We start from the raw sequence: 14,853 nt of genomic DNA, 5'->3' as shown, positions 1-14,853 counted from the left end.
TTATGGCTGAGTAATATTCCATTGTATATATGTGCCACATCTTTATCCATTCATCTGTTGATGGACACTTAGGTTGCTTCCATGTCCTGGCTATTGTAAATGGTGCTGCAGTGAACATTCTGGTACAGACTCTTTTTGAATTATGGTTTTCTCAGGATATACACCCAGTAGTGGGATTGCTGGGTAGTATGGTAGTTCTAGTCTTAGTTTTTTAAGGAACTTCCTACTGTTCTCCATAGTAGCTGTATCAATTTATATTCCCACCAACAGTGCAAGAGGGTTCCCTTTTCTCCACACCCTCTCCAGCATTTATTGTTTGTAGATTTTTTAATGATGGCCATTCTGACTGGTGTGAGGTGATACCTTATTGTAGTTTTGATACAATAGTATTATGTCTTAAAAAACAATGTACATATCTCAATTTAAAAAACGTTTTGTTGCTAAAAAATGCTAACCATCATCTGAGTCTTCATCCAGTTGTAATCTTTTTACAGTAGTAACATCGAAGGTCACAGATCATCATAACACATATAATAGTGAAAAGGTTGAAATATTGTGAGAATTACCAAAACGTGACAGACAGGAATTGAGCAAATGCTGTTGGAAAAATGGTGCTGATAAACTTGATCAATGCAGGGTTGCCACAAACCTTCTATTTGTGAACAATGCAATATTTATGAAGCACAATACAGCAAAGTGCAATCAAATGAGGTGTGCCTGTATATAAAAGCAGTTAACTGATAAATTTTATGCACTTGAATTAAAAACTTCTGCTCATCAAAACACACCATAGGCTAAAGAGACAAGCCCTAAACTGGTGGAAGGTATTTTCACATATAATCAGAAAAGGACTCTCCCAAATCAGTAAGAAAAAAACAATTGGCTTTAATAGGTATTTTGCAGAAGAAGAAATTCCAAATGGCTCATAAACAAGAAAAGATCCTTAACGTCATTCGTGATCTGAGAAATTAGAAACAAGGTTTCAATGATATGCTGTTACATACTTAAAAGGTTGGCAGACTCTGAGAAGTCTGACAGTATCAACTGTAGTGGGTATGTTGGACCAACCAGAGTGCTAAGATTGGGAGTAAATTGGTACTTTGGAAAGCTTTTTGGCATTATCTGGTAAATAATGGAAATAAATATAGTACCAAGGGATAAACTACAGGAACTTTTATACAAATATACCAAGATACATGAATGAAAATGTTTCTTATAAAATTGTTTGTACCAAACAGGAAATAGCACCAATGTCCAACAGTAAATGAACCATACAGTAGTTAAAACTAATAATTTATACAATTGCATGCAAATCTAAATGATCTAAAAGTAAAAAGTAAAAAAAAGAAGAATTGCAAAATAATAATCTAAGGCTAAATGATACCACATAAAGAAATCTCAGGAACAGAAAGTTGAGACAATATTAAAATATTAAAAAAATGAACCAATTAGAAATTTTGGAAATGAAAAAACGTCTTTTAGATTAAAAACTTAATGCACACAGTAACCTATAGGCATGAGCCAAAGAATTCATGACGGTGAGTACTCAGGAATTTACACAGAAAGGAGCATATAAAATTTGCTGGAAAATATGAAGAGATAGCTAGCATATATATGGAGGGTAGATTAAAGGGGTCTAACATTAAGGTTACTTCCCCTGCTGAGGCGCTTTCTTATACCAGATAAAGGTAGGTAGCATGTACATTTCAATAAACTGTTAGTGACATTACATTTTAACAGTATCTATATTAAATGTGTTGTAAACATTTTTGCTGCAAATTGAAGCATTATATATTAAAACCGCTTTTTCTTTTCCCTGGTGGTGCAGTGGTTAAGAATCCACCTGTCAATTCAGGGGACACGGGTTCGAGCCCTGGTCCAGGAAGATCCCACGTGCCGCAGAGCAACTAAGCCCGTGTGCCACGGGCTTACTTATGTAATAGTAATAGTACCTTTAATCTCCTTTCAGAGTAGTAGTACCTTTAATCTCCTAATGGAAATTATGATCAAATTTGCAGGAATTTTTTTTATATACTAATTTTGGGGGAAACTCATTTGTCCCTGTAAAGAAAAGTGTATCTTTACCAGGGAGAGCCATCTTTGTGATGGTTATGTAAAGTCTTGCTTTTTGTTTGGCCCTGGTTCATGATCTTCTCGTTCCAAGAATCCAACTGGTGTTGGCATTTAGTGTGTGTGTATTTTATATGCAGTTGTCTCTAAGTTTATGAAATATGGCTAGTTGTGACTTGGAAGGAGTAAATATGCTTTTGATTGAAATGTAACTAATTTTTTTAAATTTAAACAGTTGAACCCACTGTGAGCCTGATAAAAGGGCCAGATTCTTTAATTGATGGAGGAAATGAAACAGTAGCAGCCATTTGTATCGCAGCCACTGGAAAACCAGTTGCACATATTGATTGGGAAGGTGATCTTGGCGAAATGGAATCCACTACGACTTCTTTTCCAAATGAAACAGCAACAATTGTCAGCCAATACAAGCTTTTTCCTACCAGATTTGCTAGAGGAAGGCGGATTACTTGTGTTGTAAAACATCCAGCCTTGGAAAAGGACATCCGATATTCTTTCATATTAGACATACAGTGTAAGTAAAGGATAACATTTGCCTTTTAAACATCATGCATTTTATTTTAATTTTCTCCCTTTGACATAATTCTGTATCAAGCTGTCTTTAGTTTGAATATTTAATATTCAGATATTGTTAAAGATTTTCCTTGTTGACATTTTTTCTTAATTAGAAAAGAATATTTTCATGGAAATTCCATTTAACCAGAACAGAACGTATTTATGTTTGTAAAGACAGATAATGATTTTAAAGTTGCTGTCCAACTTAAAATTATTTAGCCTTGTCCTTTTTAGACGTTAAAAATAAGCTAGACAGGTGAATTGTGGAAATTTATACCTCAGAATGTGCAATACTTGGCAAAAAACAGCTCCTTCTCCAATCCAATTAATTTAGTTATTCATTTTTATTGATGCTACCCATGGTGTTTTCAGCAAGGATCTTTTACTTCCTAGATGCATTTTAATTAGTTTGAAAACTTGTGTTTTTTCAGTATTATTTCTAGTCTGATTTTATTGATCATGTTGTAAGATCCTTATAAAGGTAAAACAGAGTCATCGTTGGGATAATAATAATCTTAGATAAGTTTCAAACGTGGCCCATCTTGTGCTTTTATTTTTTTGGTTAAGGGGTACTCTCTTGTGTGTATGTTTGTGTGGATATGTACGTGTGTGTATATACTTTCCCTTTTCTATAAAGTTTCTCATTTTTGATACATTCTTTGTGTAGCATTTAAAAATTTTGAACAAGAGAAAAAGTGGTGGTGCAGATAGCATATAGCAAAGATAATGAAAATTAAGTAGGTTAAAGATAAAATTAGGAGAAGTGTTTAGGTTCTGGTGTCATTTCCGTCCATGCACAGATCATAAATCTAGGTAGGTTTTTGAAGGAAATGTTCTGTTTTTCGTTGTTATTGTTTTGTTTTTTTTTGATATGACATTCATGGAATTTTACACATATTCATTACTCTTGGTATAATTAATGATTTTTAAAACTAATTCTAAGGATCTTTTTAAAATTTATAGGGTTAAACTTGAGAAGCTGTCTTACATGGATGTTATTACCATTGTATTCTTGAGTGCAAATACAGTCCTAGTAATAGTCCCTCGGTATCCATGAGGGATTGGTTCCAGGACTCCTTCAGTTACCAAAATCTGAGGATGCTCAAATCCTTTATATAAAATGGCATAGTATCAATATTTGTATGTAATCTACATACATCCTCCCATGTACTTTAAATAACCTCTAGATTACTTATAATACCTAATACAATGTAAATGTTATGTAAATAGCTATAAATTCAATGTAAATACTATGGAAATAGTTGCTGGTATGCAGCAAATTCAAGTTTTGCTTTTTTGAACTTTGTAGAATTTTTTTTCTGAATATTTTTCAACCACAGTTGGTTGAATTCACAGATGCTGAATTCATGGATACAGAGGGCTGACTATACCTTCTTTTCTCCTCACTTATTTGGAGAATCCAAATAAAATTTTTCTTCTATTTCTTTCTTGCTTTTACATACTTTTAACTTTTCCTTTTTCTTTTAAAATTTACATCCTGGTAGTAAGTACCATTAATATTTTTCTCATATGTATTTTTTTCTTCCCTGTGTCTAATAATGACTGAAATTTTCTTCAGTATTTATACTATTATTTTTTGTTTGCCTGAATGAAATTCTAAATGTGTAAAAATATTTCTCCTGATGTAAAACTTTATAATTATGGTTTAGATTTAGTGGCCTACTCCTAAAATGTTCTCAGAGTATTCTTTTCTCCTGTTAATTGGGCCCTCTGAAACATGTAAACAAAGCTTAAGGAGATAAAATCTTATATCCAAAATTCATATCTCAAAATTTGTAGGTATTCTTTGGGGATACTTTACTACCTATTTTCTCCTCCTTTGAAAATAACTTAAACTCACAGATATCTGTACTGTTCTTTCAGTAACATTTTTTAATACCAATTTTAAGTTAGAAAAAATGTTTTGTTAATTCTTTGTATTTATAAGAGGCAGACTTTTTTTTTTAATTATTAAGGTAATTGTACCTTAGTATAAAAAGTTTAATTTTTTACTACTTTTTTTGTAAACCTTGCTTGATTGACTTCAGACTTCCCTGCAGGGTTAAAGACTGACCTGGTCTCTCTCTAACTTCCCATCTGGCCATGTATTCTTTATCTAGTTTACTTGTATAGCTCACAGAAGGGTGGAACGTCCCTGTACCATACATAAAGAGCATTTCTTTATCTTTTCTCTTAGTATTCTATTCTTTTCCTTCTTGGCCCTCATAACGGATTTTAGTTAAATTTTTTAAAATGTCATCTTTCCTGTTACCATTAGAATATAAGTTTTGTGAATACAGAGTCTATATGTATACTAAACATCTAAAACAGTGCCTGTCACTTAATAGGAGCTAAACAATGGTGGTTGAGTGAATGATTAGTATTGTATTTTACAGTTTGAAGGTATAAATTTATATTGATGGTAGATGTGGATAATTGCTCATTTAGCTAATTATATTGCACATATGCTAAAAGACCTTTGGGTACTTTTAGGCCATGAATAAAAATTTAATGTTTTAGAACAGTTGAGGCCTCAGATAATTTACTTTAGTTGTGATTATAGTCTTAGAAAGTTTGTCACATCTCTACATGCCCAAAGGATATTAATTAATTGTAATATAAGGAATCTTATTTTTTTTTCTTTTTTTGTAATTGACTTGATATCTCTTAGGGGATATTTCCTTTTGAATTAAACATTTCTTTAAAGACAGTTTTATATAGTGACTTGGTACTTAAATGCTATGTCTCATCAAATTACCAACTACATTTTCTTTGTTCATATACCTCTGTGTATTTCATAACAGGACTCTTACATTTTGCTTTTGGTGATTATAGGTTTGTGAATATTCTTACATTATGTCCATAATAACTAGAATTGTACATGCTTATAGCTGCCTAGTGTTTTGTGCTCATTGTCCATTCATTCAATCATTCTTTTAGTCAACCAGTATTTACTGAGTACTGTATTCCTTATTTCTTATGTATATGAGAGAAGGAAAATACACCACTTCTAAAGTTGTGTATTATGTTAACGCTTTATCGTTGTGTATAGCATCTATCATTAACAAAAGATAATCTGTTGTATAATGCATTTATTTTATAGACGCTCCTGAGGTTTCAGTAACAGGCTATGATGGAAACTGGTTTGTAGGAAGAAAAGGTGTTAATCTCAAGTGTAATGCTGATGCAAATCCACCACCCTTCAAATCTGTGTGGAGCAGGTAATAATGTTAGATACTTCTAAAGAGAAATTATTTAAAAGTCAAAAGTATTCTTAAATGCGTATTGGAAGTTGTTTTTATTAGTGTAATATATGATTACACTAAGAGCTGGAAATTAAATTAAGGGTTTCTAAGTGTTTTTCTGCCCCACCTCTCCCCACCTTCCGGCCCCCGCAATTCTGTTCCTCGGAGGCTACTTTGGCGACGTTAGCAATTCCTTCTGGTGTTTATCATCATCAGTCTTAAACTGCTGCTTCTTAATGTACTAATCTTTAATACTGTCTATTGACTTCTTATTATGAAAATGAAAATTTAATTTTATATCTACCCCTTCACACATAAACATACTCATATACATATTCCTGACCTTCAGCGTCCCAATGAAATTAAGCTACTTTGAAATAAACTGTGTAATTGTTGCCTCCCTATGACAGGTAAGTATTATTTACTGAGACTTAAGTAGTATACTGGAATTTTGTTTTCTTTTGTTTCTAAAGCTGTTTGTTTTTCCTGAGGCTAATAATTGCTTCTTTTTACTTGTGTAGTTTACTATCTGAATATCCTTAATTCTCTTTATCTGTGGAATTTCAAACTGCTATACTGAGGTTTGCGTTTGTTATTTCTCAGTGTTTGCACCCCTCCCCCCACGCCCCACACCTTCTCAGTCTAGAGAATTGTATCTGTCAACTGTGGATTCTCTTCGCTTCTCTTCTTTCTTTTACTTTTCTTTTTTTTTTTTTCCTTGGTCATTAACCCTGCTTTGTTTTTTTTGTTTGCTTGTACTGGAATTCCTATTTATTGTATACTAAACATTCTTTCTTACTTAGTTTTCAGTTTTTGTTTTTCTCCCAAGATTTCCTTGATCCCTCTGCTCCACTGATTGAAAATTTTCTTTTGACATATTTTCAGTTTCTAAGAGTGTTTTCTTATTCTCTGTTCATTTTCATAGCATCCTTTTTGTATTTTATGGATGTATTATCTTCTGGATTCTTCCTAGAGATACTAGAATTATTTTCTCTGCAGAGTTTTTTCTGCTTCTTACATATTGTTTCTTTTTTCCTCCAGGTTCTTTTTTTTGTTTGTTTGGTCTTTCATTTTGTAGATATTTCTTAATTTTCTCAGTTGTCCAGTCATTTCACAGTGATGCATTAAAATAAAATACTGAGTGGAAACTCTTCAGCATTTTATTTTAAGTGGGGAGTACCTACTGGGTAGATTCCACTTCGAGTGATCAACTAGAGAGGAGTTTATTTCACTGGGGGAGCTTCAGATATCAGTTACTGAAGAGTAGAATTCTTTTTTTCATGGCCATTCAGTTTATTTATTGAATTAACCTTCATTATTTTGCCTAAAACATAAATGCCTGGTATCTGTACAGAGTTGAGAGGAGTCTGTTTTTTCAACTTTCAACTGATCTTATTTTTAGCCCTCTGCCTCACTCCGACCTTCTGCAGTACAGTGAGTCAAACTCCAGATCTTGGGTTCAGTGGACCACATTGGCTGCTTCCTCATTCATATGCCTCCTGCAAGCACTTCTTCAGCCAGAAGCAGAGCTTTTCAGTCTTGGCACTGTTGACATTTTGGGCTGGATAAATCTTTGTTGTTGGAGGCAGTCTTGTGAATTGTGGGATGCTTAGTGGCATCCCTGGCCTCTATTCTCTACAGCCAGTGGCACATACTCCCCCCACCCCCAGCTGTGACAACCAAAACTGTCTCAAGACATACCAGGTATGTCCCCTGGAAACAGAATTACTCCTGATTGGGAAACATTGGCCTAAAGCATATATTGTTTTCCCCATCTGTTTTCTGTCTTCTAAAAGTTTGTTGAAACATCTGATGAATACTACCTCCTGTTCTCTTTCTCCACGTTGGTTTTTAATCGTTTTTTCATTCCTTTAATCTTACTTTAGGTGGTATTTTGTGGGTGCAAGGAAGGAGTATATTTGGTCAATCTATTGTCTTTAAGCAAAGATAAAGTTTTAAAAGGCCTTCCATTTTCATTTTCTTCAATGTGGGAAGAAGGCATTGGTTAAGATGTGTGATAGGGTATTTCTAAAAGTCATACAATTCTGAGTTCTTATCCTGGTGTCTGTACTTGGAGATGTCTTTTTTGAATAAGTTATTTAACCTTTCTAATCCTTTGTTTCCTCATTGATAATGGTACCCCATAGAGTTTTTGTGAGGGTAGAGACAGTGAATATAAATCATGTAACATAGGTACAGGAGCATGGAAGGTGCTTAGCATGTCATTTGTTGTGAGTTTAATATGATATTTAGATTTTTCTAGCTTATTTGAATAAACAACTTTAAAGGATTATAAGCCATTTTTATATTTCTCAGAATTAAAGGGGTTAGAATTTTGGGCCCAAAGTACAGAGCTAACTGGTAAGATACATAGACTTCATATTCATTCTTATACTCCTAGAAAAGGGGTTTACCTTTTGAAAGCTGATGCTTGTAAAAATGTTCTTTCCAAAGTCCTCTTAAGAAGAAGATATGGGGTTTTTGTTTTTGTTCTTTAAACCATGTAAGAATATTACCTTTATCCTTCGATGCTAAATTAAAGTCATAGCAACTGTAAAAGATTTTACTGATTGTTCTTTTGTGCACTTGAGATCACAGACCAAAATCCTTCCATCTGTTCTCCAGTGTTGATTTGCTTCTTTCTACCTTTTCATTGTTCTATGTTCTTATTCCCTTTGTAATTAGTTGTTGGTCTCCTACTAATGTGCTTAGATCATTGAAAGCAAGGACCAAATCTTATTTACCTGTGCATTTCAGCAACACCAGCAGAGCAGAGTATGGTAAATAGTAAGTTCTTAGTAATTAAATAATGGATGGCTGAGTGAATGGGTGAATGCACTTTTTGAAAATCTGCTTAGCTCAGACTATAGTAGTAGTTGAGTGCCTGGGTTTACTTCACTTTTTATCCTCTTATCTTAAAAAATAATTTATGGGCTGTAAAAACACTTTCAAAATAAAGACCTATTGGTTTTTTTCCCCGCATGGGGTATACCCTAAGGTTGGAAAAATGAGGTATAACAGTATACTTAGTTCCATTGCAATGAATGGTTTTAGAGTTCTTATAGTGGGATTTTATTCCTATTATGGTTTATAATAATGTGTACACCAGATAGGACCTTTTAGCCCAATTAGTAGAGAAACCATTTAAAAAGTTATTACTGATACTAAAGGTGCATTGGTTTTTGTTGTCACAGATGCCTACCTTATGAATGAAATTATTTTATAAGAAGACCCTTGTTGGTGCTTTAGAAATTAACCATCTTTGGATAGGGCACAGTATAGATTTATTTGTTCAGTATTAAATGTTGCTCTTTAAATATGTTACAGAAGGTGCTAAAACATTATCATGTACTAAAATGATGACTTTTCATTAAGAAAGTTGTAAATATATCATGTATAGATTCATAATGCACTGAGAATTATTTTAATTCTTTTGATACTATGGGTATGTCTTCAAATAATGTATATTTCTAATTTTCCAGTTTTCCAAATATAATTCTTTAAAAATCACATGTTTTTCTCTCCTTCCCTCCTATTCCCTCTAATATGTTAGCCTAGCTTCACTTATATGAATTGATATGAATTGATATTTTGAAAGAATGGGTATTCTTAATGGACTTTATCAATTCATCTCTATTAAAATGAAAATTCATAACATATGCTTTTATTTCATAGTGACTTTTACCTAAAGGATACTGATTCTTTCACTAACAACTAGGAAGTATAATATCTTATTTAAATAGCTGTCAATGAATAGAATCTGAAGATATTTAAAGTAATTTTGTGCCTTTTAAAATATAGGTTGGATGGACAGTGGCCTGATGGTTTATTGGCTTCAGACAATACTCTTCATTTTGTCCATCCACTGACTTTCAATTATTCTGGTGTTTATGTCTGTAAAGTGACCAATTCCCTTGGTCAAAGAAGTGATCAAAAGGTCATCTATATTTCAGGTAAGTTACTATTTACTCACAAAATGTGTTACTTAAATTATTTCTGTAACATTAATCATAACAATAACACTATGATCTAGGCAGTAATTTATACTTGTGAAGATACATATTCCTCAGTGTGAGGTTTTCCAAATAATCTAAAAGAGATATAATAAAGCAACTCTACCTGAAATACATATGTAAAGTGGCATTCCATTACTTAAAAAATGTCAAAATGTCTCTGCAATAAGTTCATATACATTTTAAGACCTTATGAATATAGCTAATTTTTCAGTTAAATAGTATTAGGTATTCTTTTTATTGGTAGTGTGTACCTTTCTAGGTTCTTTCATATTTACACCAAGAATAAATGTTGGATTTTTTTGTTTGTTTTTGGTAAGCTACTCTGCACATGTGTCTAATAAATAAAATGGGATATCAGTTTTGATGACCCTCTTATTAAATATCATTGTCACTCAATGAGACTATACCATATAGAGTTACTGAGAGGTGAAGTAGGAATGCTACTGAAAATGTTCCAGTGAAATAAAATTTAAGATGTGTTTTATGGTCAGTCCATAAGCCACTAAGAACTTAGATTTTATGCATTCCATTTGTTTCACTGTGAGTGTTTTTATCAGTTTGACTGAGTATATATTTGGGTATTTACAAAACACAGTTGGAGCTAAAAATACATTTTTCCTGGGTGTAGCTATAAATAATAAATTATCAATGGACTGCTTATTTATAAAAATTATATAAATATTTTAAACATCTCCCTCCTGACTATAAGAATGTAGCAATCTTTGTGTCTAACAAATGGAAAGTTAGAGGAAAAAGGAAGAGAATCTTGAGTAATGGAGGTTTCTATGGTAATTAGATAATAGGTAGTTAAGATTTTTTTCTCTGTTCAGTCTAAAACTAAATTGTCTTAAGTCAAAGTATAGTTGATTTATAATGTTTCATGTGTACAGCAAAGTGATTCAGTTTTATATATGGATAGATAATATATTCTTTTTCAGATTCTTTTCCCTGATTTTAGAGAAATTTTAAGTTTGCATTAATGTTACATTCTTAGTCCTTCTGTGAACACTTAATCTAAGAACAGTTTCCCATATTATTTTCTCATGGTATTTACCACAGTTTGTAGTTGTATGCTCATTTATTTACCCATTATTTATCCTCATATTTAAACAATTTGTGTTTGCTTTTTTTTATTACTGTATACTCAGCACTTAGTGCCTGGCACGTGATACACAATTTTTTTTTGCATGTATCTCACAAGATTAGAGCTTTGTACATCTCTAGCTAGTCCTTTCTTCCAACAGCAGTGCTTTGGTGTAAATCTATTAGTATATTAGTCTCTCTTTCTTCCCTTAGAGGTTTTTTTATTTAAAAAAAAAAAAGGAATCTTAAAGCCACAGGAAATCCATATTTAAAATGTGGTTACCTAAGGACCGATTACTTTTTATTTCTGTTGTACAAAATTTGGTGTGGGATATTACTTGTAAATCCTAGGCTCAATGTGTTCTAATTATGTAATCATTTAAATATCAAGGCTCAATTTTGGCATCTTATCTATTGGTGATATGTTAAAATTTATATCTTTGGTATTCTGGGTCCATTTCCCAGTACTCGTGACTTGTGTGTCCCACTGCCTCTTAGTGATCATTAACCTCCTATGTAGAAGTATAATATGCATTCAGAACTGAGTTCCTCATCTTTATTCTGCCTCTTGCCACTGAATCTGTTTCTCCAGCAGTCTTTGTTTGCCTTTTCAGTTATTGGTAGCTCCGTCCTTACATTTGTTCAGGGCATGAAATCCTTGATACTTACTCCTGATTTTGATTTTCCTCTCATACCCCACCCCATCCATCAACAAATTGATGTGAGCTCTCTCATTATGTTATATGTTATATACAGAACCTTACCAATTCTCCACTTTTGTTGCCAGTATTCTGGCACAAACCATGAGGCAACCATTACTTCACTATAGAACAGCCATTTAATTTTCCTACTTTTCAATCTGTCATCAAATGAGCAGGCAGAATAATCCTTTTAAAGGGCATGTTGTATCACGTCAGTCCTCTCCTCCAAACCTTCCATGGACTTCCCAGTTTGCCCACAATGAAAACCAAATCTTTACAGTGATTTATAAGCTCTGTACATCTTATGGCCCTAGATTATCTCTCTGAGCTCACCTCTTGTTATATCCCTTGTACACCTGGCTTCAGCCACCCTGGCCACTTTGCTGTTCTCTGAACAGAACAGGCATATTCCTACCTCAGAGTCATTGCACTTTCTGTTTCCACTGCCTAGAATGTTCTTCAGATATCCTCATACCTCTTTCCCTTCAGGGAAAGAGGTATTTGTTCAAATATCACCTTCACAGCCATATTTAAAATTGAAACCTCTCTCTTCTCACCCCTTCTCTGCCTTATTTTTTCTCTGCAGTACATATTACCATGTGACATACTACATATTTTATTTATATGCTTACTTGTTTTTACCCCCACTAGAACATATGTCCTAAGAGGGCAGGAGTTTTGTGTGCTTTAATCAATACTGTATTCTCACCCTCTGCAGCAATCTTTAGCACATAGTAAGTGTTCAGTAAACTTTTGTTGCATGCATGAATACATTTGAGAAGAAAATAATCAGGAAAGAATAAAAAATTCAGTCTGCATTTATGTGAATTTATTTATTCATTTTTGACAGAGGTACTAATATACCACTGATGATAAACTTTACACATTTTAAAATCAACCTCTACTAAGTCTTGTAAGAGTGGAAACAAAATTTTGAGTAAATATGAAAAATCACAGTTAATTACCACTGAGTACTTCAGAAGAAGATAGGATTATATGAGATAGTTTTCTTTAAGTAATCATCAAGAATTAGACTTTAATTTTCTGTCCAGAGTCTTTAATACAGTATACTGTACTGAGTTTAGTTAGCTCCTCTATGAGCTTCTTAGTGTATATCATGTATCCTAGATATAAATTGCTTTCCCCAACTGACTATTAAAGCCTACTAGTAGGCTTTTATCACAATAAAAGGCCATAACTTATACAGTAAATGATCAGAAAGTTAATCTTTTTCATTGTGAGTTATATGTACCCGTTTTCCTCTAGGAAAACATTTTAATCTCAATAATAAAATTTATATTTTAAAATTTCATAAATGATATTTTAAAATATTTGTAAAAGGAATGTATGCTATGACTGGAGACTAAAAAGTTCTACCCACAACAGAATAGAATTAGCAACTCTGAGGGAAATTATTTGAAATTTTGTTATACATTTTCCCACCTTGGCAGAAGTTATTGTGCAAGAGGTACAATATTCAAGATTCAAGACTGCAATATTCAACTTCAGTTATTACTCATGGTGGTACAGTGGCTCTTTGTCCAGGACTAACCGACTGCGTGAAATTGTGTTTTTCTAGTTGCTTTTGGTGTGTGTGTTTTTTCCCTGATACTGCTTACATCTCTGAGACTAGAGAAGCAAATTTTCATATATCACTTAAGTTCCTCATGCCTAAAAATCAAAGTATATTCCTATGCAAATCTTGAATTTCAAATCATATAATTTGAGTGAATTTCAATCCAGACATAATATCAGACGCACTTAATTTAGCAATCCTTCAACTTTAACATTTATAGATTTTGTTTATTTAAACAATTTATATAGTCTAAAAGAAAAGGGAACCAATTCATTCAGTTTTTTAACACAGTAATTATTAGGCTAAAATATACTTTATAGCTACAGAGGTTTTACTGGACTGTTCGTTTTCCTATTTGGCAGAACTCGTTAATTTGAAAAAGAAACTTAAGAAGTTGTATGTGGAGAACTCAGAATCTACTAGTTTATTACATTTGTTATATATTTATTTATTACATTTAGCAAAGAATATAAAAAATAACAACTGAATAAATAAGGAATGCTTATTTATTTATGGGAAGGATTTGTAAATCATGATAAATAAGTAGCTATTAGTGATTACAGAATTGTCCTCCTGCCTCCTTACACAAAGAATGACTCTCACTGTAATTATCTTGGAGCAGAGCAAGAATTGGAAAACATGAATAAATGTCTCATGTGAATCGTGATATGTCCATTGCTTAAGGTACAAAATATAACGTTTAACAATAGTCCCTCTGATTAATAGTGAGGCTATGCTATTTTTAAAAATTTATTTATTTTATTTTTGGCTGCGTTGGGCCTTCATTTCTGTGCTCAGGCTTTCTCTAGTTGTGGCGAGTGGGGGCTACTCTTCATTGCGGCGCGCGGGCTTCTCACTGCAGTGGCATCTCTTGTTGCGGAGCACGGGCTCTAGGCGCGTGGGCTTCAGTAGTTGTAGCACACGGGCTCAGTAGTGGTGGCTCGCAGGCTCTAGAGTGCAGGCTCAGTAGTTGTGGCACACGGGCTCAGTTGCTTCGCGGCGTGTGGGATCTTCCCGGACCAGGGCTTAAACCCGTGTCCCCTGCATTGGCAGGCGGATTCTTAACCACTGCGCCGCCAGGGAAGCCCTATGCTGTTTTTTTTACACTAGTTGAGGAGGGGCTGGTGGGTTTGAAAATTTCTGGAACTGCTGACAAAATAAGATTTTTAAATAGATTTTTTTTTTGGTTACTCTTTTTTTGTTGTTAGATTTTCTGAAAGTTGTATTTTGTTAAATCTCAGTAAAATACACAGTAGATGTCCATTTGTCTTCTCATAAAGAAAATTACAAGTAGAAATAAATGTCAGTGATTTTTTTCTTTTTAAGAATACTTCGTAAAAATGTACAGTTATGTATCATATTTGGTGAGAGCTCAGGTGTACATGTACTATTCTGAGAAAAATACCATTTCATTAACAGCTATCAAAAACTTTAAAAATTTTATGTGCACAAAAATGTGTGAATTTTAAATCATTAATTAGGTGATTTGTGCTTTTGTTTAAACATGCTGATGCCCGCTTATTATAACACTTTTAACTTTGGGAATCATTGTAAAGATGACATTTAATATGTACAACTTCCATTAGTCC

At 33.1% G+C, this 14,853-nt stretch overlaps 1 protein-coding gene across 4 annotated transcripts in view; it reads left to right on the top strand.

The window, feature by feature from the left end:
- NECTIN3 (nectin cell adhesion molecule 3) overlaps positions 1-14,853 on the top strand; it is a 126,540-nt gene that overhangs the window by 49,073 nt on the left and 62,614 nt on the right. For all 4 annotated transcript variants that reach the window (XM_024120196.2, XM_024120197.3, XM_055085701.1 and 1 more), the window contains exons 3-5: positions 2,306-2,602; positions 5,747-5,864; positions 9,690-9,841. In XM_024120196.2, coding sequence (XP_023975964.1) covers positions 2,306-2,602; positions 5,747-5,864; positions 9,690-9,841 — 567 coding nt within the window. The remainder of the gene's footprint in view (positions 1-2,305; positions 2,603-5,746; positions 5,865-9,689; positions 9,842-14,853) is intronic.

The sequence above is a fragment of the Physeter macrocephalus genome, chromosome 1, assembly GCF_002837175.3.
Source record: "Physeter macrocephalus isolate SW-GA chromosome 1, ASM283717v5, whole genome shotgun sequence".
In the NCBI taxonomy this organism is placed as follows: domain Eukaryota; kingdom Metazoa; phylum Chordata; class Mammalia; order Artiodactyla; family Physeteridae; genus Physeter; species Physeter macrocephalus.
Note: the sequence above shows the minus strand (reverse complement) of the source record. Positions and strands in the feature narration are given on the sequence as shown.